The 19,369-nt window shown below is 37.6% G+C and overlaps 1 protein-coding gene across 1 annotated transcript in view; it reads right to left on the bottom strand.

Annotated features, from left to right (window-relative positions):
• Positions 1-2,465: 2,465 nt before the first annotated feature.
• The window catches only part of NLK (nemo like kinase), a 147,263-nt gene continuing 130,359 nt past the window's right edge, over positions 2,466-19,369 (bottom strand). Inside the window, exons 7-11 of the mRNA XM_081218992.1 lie at positions 16,442-16,543; positions 10,839-10,925; positions 5,677-5,875; positions 4,666-4,759; positions 2,466-2,645 (exon numbers count right to left, since the gene is read on the bottom strand). Of these exons, the coding sequence (XP_081075118.1) occupies positions 2,591-2,645; positions 4,666-4,759; positions 5,677-5,875; positions 10,839-10,925; positions 16,442-16,543 (537 nt within the window). The 3' untranslated portion in view covers positions 2,466-2,590. The remainder of the gene's footprint in view (positions 2,646-4,665; positions 4,760-5,676; positions 5,876-10,838; positions 10,926-16,441; positions 16,544-19,369) is intronic.

Genomic DNA, 19,369 nt, shown 5'->3' with positions numbered 1-19,369 from the left:
GTGTCCCCTGCATCGGCAGGCGGACTCTCAACCACTGCGCCACCAGGGAAGCCCCCGTGCAGTTATTTCTTAATGCTCTCGTGATGAAAACTAGTTTTCTTATTTAAGCATTATTGACATTAACAAGGCTTCCACATAAGTAATTATTGCACTCGTAGGTTTTCAAAAGTTTGTTGGATAAACTAATACTTGTATTGATTTATATGAGTTATAACAGTCAACTCCTCCCATGTCAGGAAAAAAAAAAATCCATTCATTTTGCTAAATCAGGAAAAGATAGGGAGAAGTACACACACCACCTACAACCCCAAGAGTAATGCTGCTTTATCTAGTCTCAGGGAAAGTATTCTGAAGTTAGGCAGTTTGGTATCAGGTCTTAGTCACACCACCCAGCTGGGGCTTTTTTAGCTGGAGGTACCTTTGGGATGACAGGGGCAGGAGGCAGAAAGGAAGAGGAGGGAGGGGTCAAGCCCCCTTGGCAGTCTGCTGCATCCGGAGCAGCTCACTTTTGTTTAATATAATGGACTCCATTATATTGATTTCACATGAAAATAGGATTCTCTGCTTAAAAAAGTTTGAAAACCACTGGATTAGACTCTAAAGTCTGGAAAGACTTTCAAATTGCATATATTTAAATCACAATATCTTTGACATCAGTTAACTACGTTTCCAATACATTTTTGGCAATCTAAAGTCTGAGAAGATTAAAAAAAACCCACAACTAATTTCCTCAAAGATTGAAATGGAAATATAAATAGGTGATGTCTCAAAACTGCAAATTCAGGATACAAGCTGTACTGAAGAGAAAATAAAGGAAAGGAGTTGAAATAAAACAGATGACACCTCTTTTTCAAATGTCACATTTAATGTTTTCACCACTGTACTTCAAATCTACATTGTACAAAGTGACCAGTAAGTGTGCCACGGTAATTGACCAACCTCTGAGATTGTACCTTTCACACCAGTGTCTTCTTGGGCTCTTTTGATACTAAACACGTTTCTCATTCAAGTGAATTGAAATGCTTCAGTTGGGTTGATTCTCAGGAGCCTCATAAAAAAAAAAACAAAGATATTGCACCATCTTTGTTTAGTAATTCAATGTTTGTTTCTTTCACAGCAAATAATTACTTCATTGAAGTTAAAACTTCCAAACATAACTTATTAATAGTCTTCAAATTCAGCTCAGATCACTCAAGATGAAAATACTCTGCTAAATACAGATAACTTACAATAACTTTAACAGTTAATTGTCCATAACACACACCAAGGTTTTTCCTAGACCAATTTTAAGACGATCCATTAGTATTCCTTGTACAGGTGAAAAACGATCTTCAATTTTCTTGTCTTTTTATTTTTAATATAAAAGTTGGAAGGGACATTCAAGTTTCAAGTCTCCACATTGAACTTAAAAAAAAAAAATAGTCATCATCAGCATGTGGAGGTAAACAAGCCAAGTTGTATAACTCCAGGAGGTAGAGGCCTTCAATTTGTATTCATATATACATATGCACAGAAGAATTCAGTGTTCCAACAGAAAAAAGAATTTGTCAAAAAGTAATAAGTTATTTACTACTGTGACATTTCAAGACTCCCACAGCTTTGCCTAAGGACACAAACACATTTGACATAATTCCCTATGTGCCTTTTTTTTGTGGCTTAAATTTTTTTTTAATTTGTTTTTGTCTTTTATTTATTTTTTTTTTACTGTCCAGTGCAGGAAAAGTCTCACAAAATTTCACAGACCTAAAATGTGCAAGCTAGTTCTCTCTCTATACAGCAATGTTGGGATTCTTTTGAAATTAGCCCAGAAATGAATTATTTACACACATGAAAGATGCATGCTTGGGGGTTCTTTTATGTAAGAAAGAGCAGAAAAACTTCTAATAAAAATAGATTAAATATATATATATATATTTATACTGGGTAAGGAAAACAAAAGTTTAGTCTCTCCTAGTCACAAATTCATTCTCTCTACCAACAACATTGGATTTTAGACAGCACACATCACCGTCACGGCTCTAATGAGAAGCTAATTATAGGGCTTGATCATTAGGTGGCATGCCCCTCCCCCCTCCCCCCTCCCGAGGTGCAGCCACGATCAGCTCACGTGGCTCCATGATTGGTCGCAGGCAAGGTTTCCAGATTCTTTCATTTTAGAGAACCCCAAATTTTCAGGAATGGCTCAAATATCAAAATGTATGACTGTCCTTTGTGTGTATGTGTGTGTGTGTGTGTGAACAATCTCACTTCATTTTAAAAAAGAAAAACAAAACAAAAAACACAAAACCCCAAACTCCCAAATTTGGTTCAATTATCTTTTGTTCTGAGGTGAGCCATAACAGCTGCACTAAATTCATAAAACATGTGCAACTCTGGGTAAAATATTTTTCTTCTAAAAGCACAACCACTTTACAAGATTAAAAGTCTAGTAACATTTCTAAATATTATTCATATCATACAAGTAGTGGTTGTTAATTTAAAACTTCATTAGTAAAATTACAGTACAAGCATGATTAACCTCCAGAATTGCAAATCCCAGACTCCAGTGGAAAGCTACATTACATCTTCAGTAGTACATTATCTTCCACCGTTACTCCCACACCAGAGGAGATGGGGGCATCTCAGACGGCTGAGCAACAGTGGAACTGGAAGAGAACAGAGACACGGTGAACCAGTTGTAGCACCGCAAAAGGCAACAGGGCAATTCACTGCTGCCTGTTTTCCCCCTTCCTTTAAAAAAAATTGTAAAGTCCATTCCTGGATTTTTATTTGTTTCTTTTCACTTCTCTAAAGGTGCATTTGTTCCAAATTGTCCATGTAAGGATCTGTATCTATAGTGAGGCGATATGGTACAGTAGCTAATAAGTGGGCTTGAAAGCAACACATCATTTACTAGTTGTATGATACCGAGCAAATGCCTTCATCTTTCCTCTCCTGGAAAGGGATGTTATCCACCTCATAGGATATTGTGATGAATAAATGAGATAATGTATGTTTTTCACAGTGCCTACTTCATAATATTAATGGTAGCTATTATAAATAACCTTAAAGGATACAGAATTATCCATTTAAAAGTAGCTTCTCAAAATAAGGTGATTTTAAGTGGGAACCTATTTTGAATGAGCCTCAAAAGCATTCTTTTATCAAGTTTTAATTGATAATCATTTAGCACTTGTTATCCACAGATCTGTTTTATCAGTTATTTCACATGTCTGTCTAATGTTGCCAAGATTATAGACTTGAGGGGGTTGTGTGTCACTTTGCTTCCTGGGGGCCCAGGATAATGAATAACTTGCACCTGAAAGGTATTAAAACACCTAATTGACTCTTAGGGAAAAATATTAAAACAAAGTAATTTTAAACCACAGGGAAGTAAAAAGGCAACTTAATTCCTTCTTTCTACAGAAAAATACATGGAAGGAATAAAAGTCACCTGATTTTAAAAATTATAAACAAAAATTCTTGACCTTGGTTCAATAAATTCAATCAGCTTCAACACTATATCAAGGCCAATTAAAAGGGAAGGGAAGGGAAGGGAAAGACAAGCAAGGAGGAGAGGGAAAAAGGAAAGGGAGGGAGGCAGGAAGAGTGTGGCCTCTCAGATCAAAGCCTCCCTTTGTGCTGCTCTGTGATACCTGAGCCAGACCCTGTTCAACTTTTTCCTTCGCCACGGGCCCAGTGATAATCTTTGCCAACAGAGGGCGCTGAAAGGGCATTGCAAGGTCTTTTTTTTTTTTTTTTTTTTTTGCTGTGGAAGGCCCAGCTTTGGTCTACCCAAACTTTCTGGCAAGTTTCTCTCCACCTAGCAGGCTCTTTGATGGATCAGCTCTGCTCACCCCTTTTGTAAAGTTTCTTCACCATCATGCTGTGTTCCTGTGGCTCCTCTCCAAAAAGGTCCAAATCTTATTAGCCTTGGGTAGAGGGGCTTCCTCTAAGTTCTCAACTTCTCCCTTGTTCACTCTCCCTCAGTCCAGAGGGAGTACTTGCTTTCCGCATTTGCTACTTTGGACTCTTCAGAATCCTCTTGCATGCCTTTTAGTAGTTAACCATCTTTTCCTAGTTAATGCTTGTTATTAAATTTTCCCTGTTCATATTACTGGGTGTGGTTTCTTTCTCCTGACTGGACCTTGATTGATACAAGGAGTTAGGGAAAAAGAGATGGAGGAGGTAAGGACAAAGAGAGATCAAGAGAATGACGCTTTCTAGATTCTGAAGGAGGTTTATAGCTCTATAACCAGTAAGACTATTGGTTTCTCTTTAAACAGGATACACCAGCAGTCCACCTATAAAATAGAATTTTCTTGCTTGCGGTTATTATTATGGTGGTGGGGATGGCAGTGGGAACTGAGACGGCCATGTGCAACTCCAGGACAGTGGCTGCCAGCCACGCTGCTGGCAGAGGAAGATCCCCATGTACTTGACCAGGCAGCTTAATGGGCATCTGGGGAACTGCCAAGGCAGCCACAGCGAACTGGAGCTAGTGTAAGAACAAATGCTTACATTTTTAACATGCTTTTGACTAAGTCAGAACTCACAACAGAAACTTTCTGTTGGACCTTTTATCTATGTTATCTAAATAAAACCAGAAATATGCTGAATGACAAACTCACAATGGCATCCTTTTAATTCTAACAAGAAAAGTCAGAATTACATCCATATAGTTACCTAATAAAGCTCTTAAAAGCAGCAGACTGAGGGTTGATGCAGAGAGGCACTCTGTTTCCTTTCTGCTGTTCCAAAATGAACTGATGAATAATTTCTGTGGAGAAAACAAATATCATACAACCCACGCCAATTTGCAGGCCTGGGAGCAGTGGATTTTCAGGTTAACTCTAGTCAGCATCTGAACGGCATTTCCTAGTGGTTTAGTTAAACACACACGTCATCTATCAGGCAGAATCCAGTGGAACTTTTCTGAAACCAAAATGACAGGTGCTGCTCAACATAGGCAAAACCCCGCACAGTGCCATTACGGGGGTTGGAAACCCCATGAGTGGGAGGTGTAAAATGGTCTATAAATTTGAGAGTGACTCCCCTGGGTTGGCGTTATAAATGAACTCTTCTAAATTGCTGGTAATTATTGCCTTTTTGAAAATCACTTAAAAAAACCTCAGTTGGTATTTCGGTACATAGTTTCAGGCTGGTCACTTTGGGGACTACTCTCTTCTAAAATGTCCTAGAGCAGACACTTAAAACCACTCAGAATTCTGGCTGTCTTTACCCACCCCCCAAATAGGACATCGTGTCAGGAAATTTTATGAGCAGACTATTAGAAATCCCCTTCTTGTCATCATCCAAGGAATGATTCCCTCACTGGATGTTTATCCTTTTAAAAACTTTGCATGTTATATAAAGTCCAATATGTATCATTCCATGAAATCACACTGAGTGAATACATATTAAATATACTGAGTCACTCTAAGTAAGTCAGCTTTGAAAACAAGAACAAAATGTTCATTCCTCTGCCGGACCTTCCCCTGGATATAGAATCAGTGTTTTTATAACACACACAGCTTTCTTGGCATATGTGCTCCGGACAAACAGCTGTATGCAAGTTTGTAAAACAAACATATAAAGGAGCTTTGATCTCCATCCAGAGCTCAGCTTTCCACAGCCACATAACAGAAAACGTTACCAGTCACCCCACCTGGCGGAAGGCCAAAAAAGCAAACTCACCTTTAACCTGTCGGACAGAACTGAGGTTCTTCTCAAAAGTGTCATCAAACTTGGGATTGGTGATGGGCTCAAAGTCACTGGTATAAACTCTTCCAGTAGAGGTGGAAAAGCAACATTTACACATACACGTGTGATATCGTAGTCGCCCTTCATCTAGGTAGGGGTGGGCTAAGGCATCCTTAGCGGATATTCTTTTGGACTGAAATCAAATTTAGAGACCAGCACATCAACACTGCAGATAAACATGACTGTCAACACAGGATCTTTCACGAGCCACAGTGACTGCTTTACACAGCTTATACTTAATTTATGGAACATCCTGTGTAAAGGGATAATTGCGGACGGTGAGGGTAAGAGAGTAATTGAATTTGGAGGTGGGTAACGTAGCAGTAGAGGGAGTATATGACATAAGACAACAAACTACTGTGATAAACCACCATACGCCACCAAAAGCACTTAGAAATGAGCCTGCTAAGATCCTGAAAAGTTCCTACCTTGAAATAGATATATGCAGGGTCAAAAATGACAAATATCATGACATTCAAATATGTAATGCTTTGGAAGGGATATATTTACATTTAAAATAACAGTTATATTTTCTAAATATGTCTCAGCATTTAGAAGAGATGTGATCATGGTGGCAATTTTACAAAGCTCCTTGAAACTTTTATCCTATTGGATACCAAATCAACTTGGGCAAAAGCTTATCTGAAAGCGGCTGGAGTTAGGCATCAGCTAATGAATGGCCTGTATGCCATGTTTTGATATCCAGCCCAGTGTGAGTATCAGCAGCCTGGGGTTTTCTGGCTCTTCAGATTAGAACATTTAATATACTAGTTTCAGGTTACATAAACCATAAACTTTTAAACTCATTTCTCCATGAAAAAAAGAAAAAAGCTGTCCCTCCTTTTAGCTCAGTGGGTATGTAAGTACTACTGAGAGAAGGTGGATTTTAAAGGATTTAAGGATGACTCAATAGTAGAGAGTAGAACACAAACTGACACTTTGCCCTGCTTATAATATGATCCAGCACTTGACATAACACAACTAAAAAAAAGAAAACCATCTGCACTCAAACCAAAAATAACTGGATCACCGCAACTGGTTCTGGTCCCCCAAATAATAAAATGTTAAGTATTTCCCATAAACCTGGATTCCCTAAAAACACTTTATCTCTGATTTTTTGCTATGCTAATGTTAAAAGGCATGTCATGACATTTTGGGATATGATAATAACAAGAGAAAGCTGCTGTTTATCCACCATGAAGAGATGAATGTAAGCTTCACAATCCTGGTTTTGTTCCTTTTGCTACTTGTCATGTTTTGTATTTGGTGATGCAGCCCTTCTGAAGTCTGACTCACTAGCACGCTTAGCAACTAAACTTTTCCTTTTCTTCCTAAATGAGTCCAACTATTCCCAGAGGTTCCACTGGTATCAAGGTCTACTGTCAGAACCAAAAGAAACAGGACAGTACACCTTGCCTGGGTCTGGGCCCCTCTCAGTCCTCAGCATCTCTGGCCAGTCTCATGCGTGGGATTGAGCTCTTTGGCTTTTGCCCACTAAATCTGGTTATTGGCCAAGTCTACTTCTGTTTCTGACTGAGCATGGCTGATTGTGTCCAAATTGGTGGCAGCAGTGATTGAATCTGGGTTTTAATTTTATCATATGACCACTAAGTCACTTCTGTCAGGTGGCAGATGTCAGAAATTGGGTCCCTGTCAGCTGCCACCAGCAGATGGAATCTGGTTTCACTGTTAGTCTTTTTTGTTTGGGAATTCTGGTATTTCCTGAAATTTCAGATCCAGAGCTGAAGAGATTTTGGTGTTTTCCTAACTATGGATGGCACGCTCTGTTTGTATGTTCCTTGTGCACCAATATGGGGTCCTCTAAAGTGTCTTACCTAAGAGAAGCCTTTGAACAAAAAGTAAATCAAATCCCTAGCATGCAATGATCAACTTTCATTTCTCTAAACAAATTAAGGTCTTTTTGGGACTTCTGAAACAAGGCTAAAGAAAGGAGACTCATTTTTTAAGGGGTATGAACACTGAAAAGAAAAACTGTCCTGTTAAATTGAGGAAAAAAAAATCACAAAATTTCTCAGATTTAATAGTGATGTTCTTTTGAAGGAATTGATGGTGCATAATTATGTCCTCTATGTCTTAATTACATCTCGTTTAAGTAATCAACATTTGTAATAGATACGGACACTTCACTTGTTTATATCCTAGATTTTGTTACTTTATCAAAATTGGCTCTTCTAGTTTTAAGTGATAAAATTTTCCATTTTACAAATATAAATGGATGTACTTCGTATACTTCTGAGGGGAGTTAATACATCATATTATGAGATCTCTTAAAATCCAATGGAGCAAACTCCTATTGCAACTGGCTTTTAGAAACAGTATCAACACATTAAAGACATAAAAAAGAAATGGAAAGATTTAAAAACATTATTCTTCCTTATGAATAAAATATTTTGGCTCTTTAGAAATTTTTGCTTGCTCAAGTTATAACTCAAAGATTAAAAAAAGCTTTAATTGAGAGTTAAAATAATACTATTACTTGATTACTAGATTACAAAGTAGGCAAAATATTTCTCTTAATTAACTTAGAAGTTTTAATATCCGGTATATAACTGTATAAGATAATTGTATACAAGGTGACTCTTTGGACAAATCAGTCTGAGTTAATAGTTATAAAAATTTAAAAACACCTGTACAAATAATGCTAATACAATATTCTCATTTATATAAGTTTTAGGCTTGTTTTCTCATAAAAAGCCTAATCATTTTGAATTTGATTTTTTTTCCTACTGGTTTTGCTGGTCAGATAAACTAATATTACTTTGTCTAAGATTATGGAATTGCAAATTATGTGTTAAACTAAATGAGATGAATCATAATAGGTAATGTGTTTCTAAAAAGAAATTAGTTTTTTGTATGCTACGAATCATAAAGACTTAATGAGTCAACTAAAATTTCAATCTCCTAATTCTTAGTTAACATTAAGACCTTACTAACATTAATTTGAGTTAATAAATGGTCTTTGGATATATGGACAACATAATTTTAATATACCTAGGCTCTTCATTAATACAGTATTGAGTAGCCATCAATAAACAGTTAAAAAAGATGTGCAAATACCTTTGGGTTAAAGTACATATGTATTGTTTTAAAGAATGTAAAAGAATGGGTGATGATAGGAAGATGTGTATGCAAGATAACAGTGTTTTTTTGTTTGTCAAGAGAAAAAAGTAAATAATTGTCTAAATTCCTAATAATTATTGTTGTGCTTTAAAAATATTGCTTGTAACTGTTTACTGCCTTTAGATAAATTAAGGTCTCTGGAGATTTGTTTAATGTCATCACTATTTTGAGGTAATAAAACCCGCATTTCTTTCTTCTTAATGCATCACTAACCCTCAAATTTAACAGGTTAAAACCAGAATGAAACATTCTTTAAAAATGGTATCTATTTCTAAATGAACCCTCAGAACTAGAAAAAGAATCCTTAATATCAATCATAAACTAAATTCAGTAAGCATATGTCAGAAAAAATTCCAGATAAATCATATCTCCTTCTTATTGATAAAGCATATCTCTTTCTTATAGATAAATCTAATTTGTAACTATGACCACACCAAAGGTTTCATTTAATTAGGTGTGACATCCCACTGTTAAGGAATAAGGACTACACTTCACATGTAGAACTGATGTCTAAAAGGCCTCCCAGGAAATATGCGTGGTATCCGCTGTACAGTTCAGTAAATTCCAGCCTTAGAGTTCCAGCCATGAGCTCCTGGCAGGTCAGGATCATAAATAAACATGGGATCTCAGAGAAAGAGGATACCCAACAGCTGTAAGTACTGCGGGAAAAACCTGGTACAGGTGAATTACATAGTTCCTCGTTCTTAATCTAAGTAGAACTAATAAAGAAAATAACATATTTCTGACACAGAAAAGTAAATTTAACCTCAGGGCCTTTAGAAAATCCTCAATGGGCAGACAGAAATTACCTGTGAAACCTTAAGTTATTGTGCCTCTAGTTTTGTTAACCATACAAAAGGTCTTTATGTATTAATCAACATCTCCTGTTAGCTACGCAGATAAACTTGCAAAATAAAATATCAAACTAATGACACTAAACCACTAGCTCATTCAGCAAATTACGTGGCTGAAACTGTCTTTAATGGCAGGAACTTGACCACAAGGGACTATGGGAACAAGAACTGCCACTCTGTCTTGCTTCCCGTATCACTAAGTACCTCACATGCCAAAGTAAACAAACAAAAGGAAAACAAAAACACCAACCAAATAAAAAATCCACTTTGCACCCTGAGATGTAATAAAAATAACTTGATCACTCTGATTGGTTCTGGTCCCCCAAATAGAACCCTGTTTCCCACAAACCTGGACTTCCTAACAAAACATTTTTATCCCTAATCTTTGTTATGCTGACATCTGAAGATAGTTCTGACCTCTGTGGATTTAATAATCATGTGAGAAAGTTGCTGTTTTCTCATCATGAACAAACCAATGTAAACTTAACTGGTAATTTTGTGGGTATTTTTCCCCTTTAAATACCTGTTGTATTTTGTATTTGGTGACTTCCATTTACTCTCAGCAAGTAAAATTTTCTTTCCTAAATGCTTCTGTTTTTTAGTCTTCTTTGACAACAGTTATTGGCATGGATGTGAATAATGAATATTCTTTGGACAAATGAATAAATGAAGAGCTGAACTTTGCCCCAGAAGAGTCAAGTCTAGAAATGGCATTTGGAAAAGCCACCATTTCAACAACCCAGAGTAAATATTTCCTTACGCAATACAATGGGCAGATTTTTTTCAAATAATATTAAAAAAATTTTTTTTTCCTAATTCAAATTGGTGTCAAACTCCTTTTACAAATACTGAGATAAATAAGGATGGTACCGTTCCTTATCTCTCTTCACCTAGACTCTTATGTGTTAATACTCAAACTTCTGTGTGATGGGTGAGCATGATACACATGGAACTGGGGGCTGAAGTTTATCTTTTAAAAAGTCATTATTCATTTAAAAAAAAGTCATTATTTACATTGCCCATCTATTCAAAGCCAGGATGTTTTTCTTAGAACACATATTTTTAATTCATTAAAAAGATATAAAAACAAACACTACTTACTGGATCAAAGACCAACATCCTGCAAAGGAGATGAACAGCTTCATGTGTAGCCTGGCTAGACAGGGTATAAAGTACAGGAAGAGATGGCTGTGAAAAAATAAAGAATTCAAATATGCAAGTGAGTCTTTGTGTAAGTAGATGTGGAATACAGCCAATTTATGATAAGGTAAGTACGCAGCTCAAAAGGTGTGTGCACATGAGTCTCAACTCAAAGGAAATGAGTATTCCCCTCATTAACCAGTCTTCAAAAGCAACAACTGTCACTGACTTGCAGTGGCATATTTTCTATTGCATGATTACCCATTGTAGGTCAGAGCACAGAAGAGCCTATGAAAAATGAAAGCTAATCCTGAAAATATGGAGCTCCTGTTAGCCTTATATCATACACGCTTTGGCAAGAAGGGAAGACCAAACACGCCCAAGGACGGGAGAAAAGAAGATTTAAAACCCTGGCTACATGCAAGTAAACTGTGCAAAGTAGGCATGAACTATGTCTTACGGCAACATTACCTTGCTAAAACACTAAAGGAGCCTTAGGACACTCGGGAATTTACAGAATCTTCTAAGAAAGGATGACACCACTTTAGCACTGATTACTCACTCAATAACTGTCTTTTTTAAGTGGCAGGCATATCCACATGCCTATATCTAACCCTCTTGCACGGAGGCAGGGAGATGACTCTAATGACCTGAGAAGCCACAGAGCTTATAAAGCTTTTATTTCGCTGCTTGGAGAGTCAGGAGATGAGCAGGTGAATGGCATCACTGCACTGTCTCTCACGCAAGTAACACTAAAAGGTCTCCTTATATCTCAATCACGGGCCTAGAATCCTACTATGATAACCACTAACATCAAGTATTTTACATATCTGCCTCCTTCCCTCAGTTAAGCTGTAGAGGAAAATTCTACAAGAACAACAAGACACCTCAGAATCATCAGGAGGTAATTATTCACCATACAGATGTTTTCTTCAGGATCAAGAGTAACAGGAGATGAGATGGGGGTTCTAGTTTACTAACTAATTAGATAAATCAACATCCTGAATCTCAGTATCCTTAAGTATAAAATGAGGAGGTTGGACCAAATGATCACTTAAGTTTACTTTAGTTCTAAAATTGCATGACACTTGATAAGATTACTATAGGTAAAAAGCATTATGTGCACAGAACCCATATATAGTTGGCATTTAAATATTTGTAGATGGGAATTCCCTGGCAGTCCAGTGGTTAGGATTTTGCACTTCCACTGCAGGGGGCACGGGTTTGATCCCTGGCTGGGGAATTAAGATCCTGCATGCTGTGGGGTGTGACCAAAAAAAAAAAAACCCCAAAACCCATATATATATATATATATAATTGTAGACCAATTTACTACTCCTTGATGCATTTACATGTTTTCCTGCTAAAAATATGTAAATCTATGGCAGCTCTGAAATTATTTGTATTAGTCAAGATAAAGGAGGGGGGATTGTGGAGAGCGTGGGGAGAGGTTTTAACTTACAATTTACATATATTTTCCATAAGAACTTTTTTATTGTGTAAAATGAAGTAATTTGATATTCTTAAAAGATTCCGATTCTTGGTTTGGCTGTGAATAGCTGTGCTTTTTTTCACTGGCTTGTGCAGGATGGCAGCCAAATTCCAGTCAGTTTTTACTGACCAAAATGTCTCTCCATAAGCAATTCTTTTCTTTCCACTCTCAAAGTGAATCTACCCCTCATCCCATTTTTGTGGTGCAGGCAGGTTATAGGGAAGGGAACACTGGAATGAGTACTAGAAGACGCGGCTTCAAATTCTAACTCTGCCACCACTAGACTCAGATAAGTCACTTGAACCTTGGCTTTCTCATCCATTAGACTGCACAAGTACAGACCTGTTTACCTACCACCACCACTGCTGATCATCTAACATCCACCAAGTGCCAGACCCTGAGCTAGGTGCTGGGACAACAAAGATGAATAACACCTCTCTGTGGCCAAGGAAAACATATAAACAAACAGTTCCAGAGGCCATTGAATAGAGGATATAAGACAAATTAGAAGGCAAAACTTACGACTCAAGGACAACTGGGTATGGGATGAGGAGCTTGTGAAAATCAAGAGTGGATGTTTAAGGCTACCTGAAATTTTTAAAATCCACCCCCCCATATTATCTTTCTTTACAGAAGTATACCCCAACAAATACACTAAAAATAAGCCTGTTTCATTTCAGCCTAAACAGTCATCTGATATGCTTTCTCCTTTCCTGTGTTTATATTATATATGCAAGTTAAAAAGAGGGACAGAGAAAAAGAGTCAGTTCAGTCATGCTGGTACCTCTCTAGAATGACACCTATTAATAATTTAGCATTGGCTCCACAGGAAAGATGCAATACTAGAAATGCTGCATTTCTAATTCCATTTTCTTCCCCTCTAATTTACCAGCCATTATGCCCGGGCAAGAGGACCTAGATGGTATATGCCACAGTCATCATGAGGCAACTGCAGAGCGTGGTCACCCCGGCAGCATGGGCCAGGCTGCACAGGGCCTGTTAGATATTCCTGATAGTCTTCACCCAGCAGCAGAGAAGCTGAGCTCTTCAGTCAGCAGCGCTGAGTTGCACCATGCGCAGTGCACTCTAGTAAGCATTTTTGGGGTTATACAAAAGAAACCCCCAATTGAAACATAAGAAGTTTGAATTGAATGAACTCTCCACCGTACTCTGAGTCTCTTAACTGTAAGATAAGGTCCCTGTCAGGGGACAGGACCATTTTCACCTCAGTGAAAATATTTTACCTATTTCTGACACAATTAGCTGAGAACAATCTGAGGAATGATGAAGATCTAAACCTTTTAAGAGATGAACAAAGGGACTAAGGGCTGATAAGAGACTTTTCAATCCTACCAAAACGGCAGTGCCTCAACAAGTATCTGCCTTAATAGATCCCTGGGCCATGGCAGCTAAGATTTTGAGTTGTGGAAAAGAGACAATAAATTAAAAATGCCATATAGTGTTCTTGTCTGCCCCCCGTTTCCTGACTTTAAGGGAACCACTCCCTTTTTCACTCTCAAATCAAGTGGTTTGGCTGGGCTTGATTTCAATCTCTGAACTCCAAGGATGGGCATCTGACCCAGGCCTGGCCAATCATATGGTATATTCCCCTGAGCACCACGACTGGTTCCAGGATGGGCACACAGTTAATACAGGTCAGGAACATACAATGGAATGGATAAGCTAACACGCACCTCCAATCCTTTTATCCCTATCTACCTTTATTAACTGGGATAGAAAAGACCCATTTTTTTTTTTAGCTTCTCTTGCCATCTCAGAGGCCACACATCACATAGTTCTGGACAATGACATATAAGCAAAGGTTTGCTAGGCAGGCTTCTGGGAAAACTTTTGCTTTCCTGATAAAAGGAACAAATAGTGCTAGTGCTCCCTCTTTCCTCCATTTTTTTCCTTTGAATATGGATATGATTTCTGGACAAGCTACAGTCATTTTTTGACCATGAGGTAATAGGCAAGAGACTATGAAGTCCATATTCTAAAGATGGCAGAGCAGAGAGAAAGAAAAAAACCAAATCCTCTATGACATAATTGAGCTGCTATGCCATCACCAGACTGCCTACCTCTGGGACTTCATGATATGAGGAAAAAAATAAACTTCTATTTCTTTAAACCATTGTAAGCAAGGTTTTCTATTACTCATAACCAAATACATTCCTAATGGAATCAGAGACCTTCCAAATATTTTTATGGATCTCTTTGGGAAAGCTCTTTCCTGAGGATTGATATGCTAATAGAACGCAGGGCTGGACTACTGGTTCCATTTTTGCAAACACACGGGGGAAAGCCTGTCTGAAAATGAAGCCACCACACAGGAAAACAGAAGAGAGTCAGATTCCTGGCATGAAATATCACTTGACTACCTGAATCCAGCAGAGCCTGAAGTCAGTGGGAGCTCACAACTTTTCAGTTATATGAGCCACTAAGTTCCCTTTTTTGCTTAAGTCAGTTTTAACTGTCTCAGTGGAAAGAGTCCTGACTGATGCCACATGCAAGTATGTATATTAATCAACCAACACAAGTATATTAATTTGAGGCAGTAATCTGTGACTTTAAGAAGATAGCCAATAAGGTTCTCCTGCGTATGTATATTTTTAAAAAAGTCCCAACAAGTAATAGTACATATTTCTTCTGTTTGTACAAATTATGTAAATAAATGCATAGAAAAATATGTCTGCAAAGATACTCTAAAATTAATCCAGAGGAGACTAGGATGGCGTGGGGGTTGCTATGGATGACTAACTCTGTAAAATTTTTATTTTACATGTACTCACGTATTACTTGCATATATACCACAAAATTTTTAAAAATTGCTTTGAAGGCATATGTGCCAGGTATTGATAAATTAGTTTAATATTCCTGATACTGGCCAGTAAACTGAACATAACAGATCTTGTTAGTTCTTTCTATTTATATAGAACCTTCCTCTAGGTTAAGACTTACTGTGCTCTTCTAAGGGAGTTAGGGGCCCAAATGATTCTATACTTCTAAACTAAATGCAACAGAAGGACATAACCAGCAGGCGGCTATTTAAAATACCAGCACCTACATCTCTAGTAGTAAATCTACATTTACTAGTTCGGGCTGGTTTTAGAAGATAACACACTTTACCCATTGCCCTTTTTGCCTGTGAAAATGGAAGCTCTGGAGTCACTAGAATCACAAGGGAACCACAAGGGAAAGGTAAGGCCTTGACCAAATGTCTGGCAGATAATTTGAGAGGACTGTCAAACTCAGTCTGTCATTTGGTCTATCAATTTGATCAACCAGATCTTCTAATGATCAATCAGATCATCTAAATGCCCAGTTTAAAAGAAAGCAAGGCAAAGCCCAGGAAAATTAGTTGCCGAGTCTTCCTGTTCAAGCCTTCTCTCTTCTGTTTCGGTTTGTTGTTCCTAGGAAAAGTATTCCCCTTACTCACTCTTCACATCATTAAGCTGTTTTGTCCAAAGGAGATTAGGAAAGTGCTTCTAAAAAATGCTGCTAAATCGACAGGGTGGAGATAATAACCATCTTGTCTTTCTCAGCAGTGACTTGGCTGGTTGCAAGTAATATTGATCAGTGCAAATCTGGCAATCTCTCTTCATACTTCTTTTCTAACAACATTCACATCTGATTCTGTGTTAGTGGCAAGAGTGCAATAGAAACAGCTTCACATTCCTGGCTGGAATAAGAGATACCAGGTATTTCGGCTCAGTATGTGGAAAGGATATCTTGAGTATACATGCACTAGGTTATGGTACTGAGGTCAAAGCTCCACCCCCAGTAACTTTTCCCGGACACATCAAAAACCAGGATACAAAAGCCAGGGGTCATTTATTAGCAAAGGTGCTACAAAAATATTTACTTTTTCCTATAGCATTGGGAATTACTATATTCTATTGGGTTTGACAAATATCTTAACATTTTCTTACTTATGGCCATGACATTAAAAAAATTAATAAAACCTACAAGTAATGCTTTTGTTTAAAAATTCTCATTTCATTATTCTGTTGGAAGAAAACTCTGCCCAAACAGATGGTTACCAAATACAGAGCCCTCCTTCTCCTCTTACCTGTTTGTGAGGACCCCTGAGTATGTGTGCCTTCGCACCTTCACAAGCTGTCCTCATTGCTTCCAGTGATGGGGTGCCCAAGAGATCTGTGATCAAATCCAACTATGAGGAAACACGAAGTACAGATGGATAGTAAGCTCATGGAAACAACATTTCATTACTCTTAAATCACAGTGTTAGAGATGAGGACCAAATTTGGGGGAAAAAAACATTAAGGCGACGTCCAGATTAACTGGTAGGAGCCTCTACGTTCACTTTCTGGCTTTTTTTTTTTTTTTTTTTAAAAACCAAATAGATAAATGTTTATTAGGAATCCGTAAGATACAAATAGAGAAAATAGTTTTGGCAAGCGTGGCATTCTAAGGCTATAGTAATTTAGGGTCTGCATCTGCCTGCCCTGTGTCTTGATACCGCAGCCTCTATGATCCTGGTAGAAACGAACTGCTCTCTCGGTGATGGCTAATGACTGTTCTGTTCAAACAGCTAATCAATGGATTCTGATGCTTCAAACGGATTCAGGCTCATCGAGGAGCTAATCCAAACCAGGCAGCTGTGATTTAGTAAATACTCAGAACATTCACACCTGAAATAAAAGCTAAGTTTGGGCCAGTGCAGACCCTTTACATTCTAGTTATGCTAGAAATCTCTTACACTGGCGAAAAACCGTGTGATTTAGAAAACTATGACACCGCATAAGGCCACACCTAATTAGCTGTGCACAATAAAGGAGACCAATAAAAATGGTCTTCTCACAAACAAGTCTTTGTAGGTAGCAAACTACCTTAACAATTTTCTTTAGTGCTATGATTGTTCTAATTTCATAACCCAATTAGCAATAACATTTCATTCTAATTCCTCCAGGATGGAAAATTCTTATCCAGCGAATACTTATTTTCCTGGTTCTGGGGTTGCCAAATACAAAGCACTATTTTCTGCACTTAACTAAGCTATGGGGTAGCCATCAGTATCACTGCCCTCCAGGATAATAGAGGTTCTCAAGTAGCTTGTTTTGCACAGAATAAAAGATCTCTATATAAAAGCTCTTTGGGAAAAGTGTGTTGGCGATACTTTTGGACCTCTAACAACTACACTAAAGGCCGAAGGAAATGACTGGCTCATGAAAACAAATGGAAGTATTGAGAAAGTTGTCTAAAATGGGTCAGACCTATGGATGAGAAACATTTTTATGAAGTCGGCTGGTACTACAGGATATAAGGTATTTATTTCTCGAAGATAAAGGAGAAAATGCTACAGAAAATATCTACTTCCATTTAGAAGTTAGACTCTTTTTTTCATTTTAGATCTTGATTTCTCACTCCAAAATACACTGATGACTGATAGATGTGGAGGAGACTTCAGTGGCTACATCACACTGGCAAACTCAAGACCTATGTTATCTCTCTAGAAAATGAGATATTTGAATCCCATTCCAGTTGCTTCACACTTTCCTTTGTACATTCTTTTCAGCAGCAACCCAAGATCCTTGTTCAATATACAGTATTTGAACAACATCTTAATTTTTACTTAAGCTTTTCTGTAATGGCAGCTTATGTCCAGATATGACATATCATCTTACAGGTAAGTCTGTTAAACTCTACCTTCTAAAGAAATTGAACAGTAAAGTGAATATTATCAATGGTATCCAACATTAGATTATATATGATAATTTTTTATCACCAGGATCAATTTTAAAAGATGTAAACTTAAACAAAAAGACTGAACGTATAGCAGAGAAATAGATTTAAATGTTGATCAGAGCATATATAGTTTCTAATGTATCAGTTAACAATTCTTGGTAGATAGAGCATAAAGGAAATGATTTCATTTTTGGTCAAGTGCATGAATTATTTACAAAGATACACAATAGTTAGGTTGATCTTTTAAAACGTGATCAATCAAATCTTAACACTCCCTTGCTCAAAATCCTTGCTCAAAAACAGAGAGCTTTCCATCACACTTTGGATAGAATAAAATCCAAAGTCCTTATCAGGTCTCCATGGTCAGGCTCCTTCTCTCTGACCTCATCTCTTACATACTCTTCCTTTAATCAAGCCATCCCTCCAACACCCACACTTGCTCCTGCCTCAAAGGGCTTTGTTATGCTGGTTGTCCCTTTTGTCCCAGGTATGCTCCTGGCCTCACCTCCGTCCAGGCACCTTCTGGTTGTCCCTTTTCCTGGAATACTTCTTCCCGGTATCTTGCTGCCTCATCTCACTTGGGTCACTCCTCAAATGTTATCCCTTCGAAGAGTCCTTCAGCACTGCACTGCTCCATCATCATTCTCTATCCCTAACCTGGTTTAATTTTTTTCTTCATAGAATTTATCATTACTTGGGATTATATTTATTGGTATACTTATTTTCTATCTCATGTGCAAGTTTCACAAAGCTTTGTCTTATTTATGGCTGTATCCCTCACACCCTGGCATACCACCACCACCACCACCATCATAACTGCTAACATTTACTAAGTGCTTACTAGACCCCAGGCCTTACTTTCAGCTTTACTACTTCATTTAATCTGCACAACAATCCTCAGGAACAGTTTAACTTGCCCAAGACTTGACAGATAGCAAATGGCAGAGCTAGGATTTGAACCCACCACTTTGATTCTACGGCCTGACTCATCATTGTTACGTTATTCTCACGCAAACAATATTGTTAAAATTTATGAATAAAAAATACTTAGGAATTACCCCAAAGAAAATATGGGTAGTGATGAATTAGCTATAAAGACAGACAGTTAAAGTATAATATCAGGAACGGTTTCCTAAAGCTACAGTTTAATCAGCTCCTGATGTTCTCTGCCACATTTAAATATTTTAGCTCAATAAAGGTTAGAAAGGGTTTCTAAATGTTCATATTTAAAGAAGTCAACACTTAAAATTTATATTCTAAGCACAAAGTGTAAGTACATTAAGTCACCAAA

The sequence above is a fragment of the Mesoplodon bidens genome, assembly GCF_964165515.1.
Source record: "Mesoplodon bidens genome assembly, chromosome: 19".
In the NCBI taxonomy this organism is placed as follows: Eukaryota; Metazoa; Chordata; class Mammalia; order Artiodactyla; family Ziphiidae; genus Mesoplodon; species Mesoplodon bidens.
Note: the sequence above shows the minus strand (reverse complement) of the source record. Positions and strands in the feature narration are given on the sequence as shown.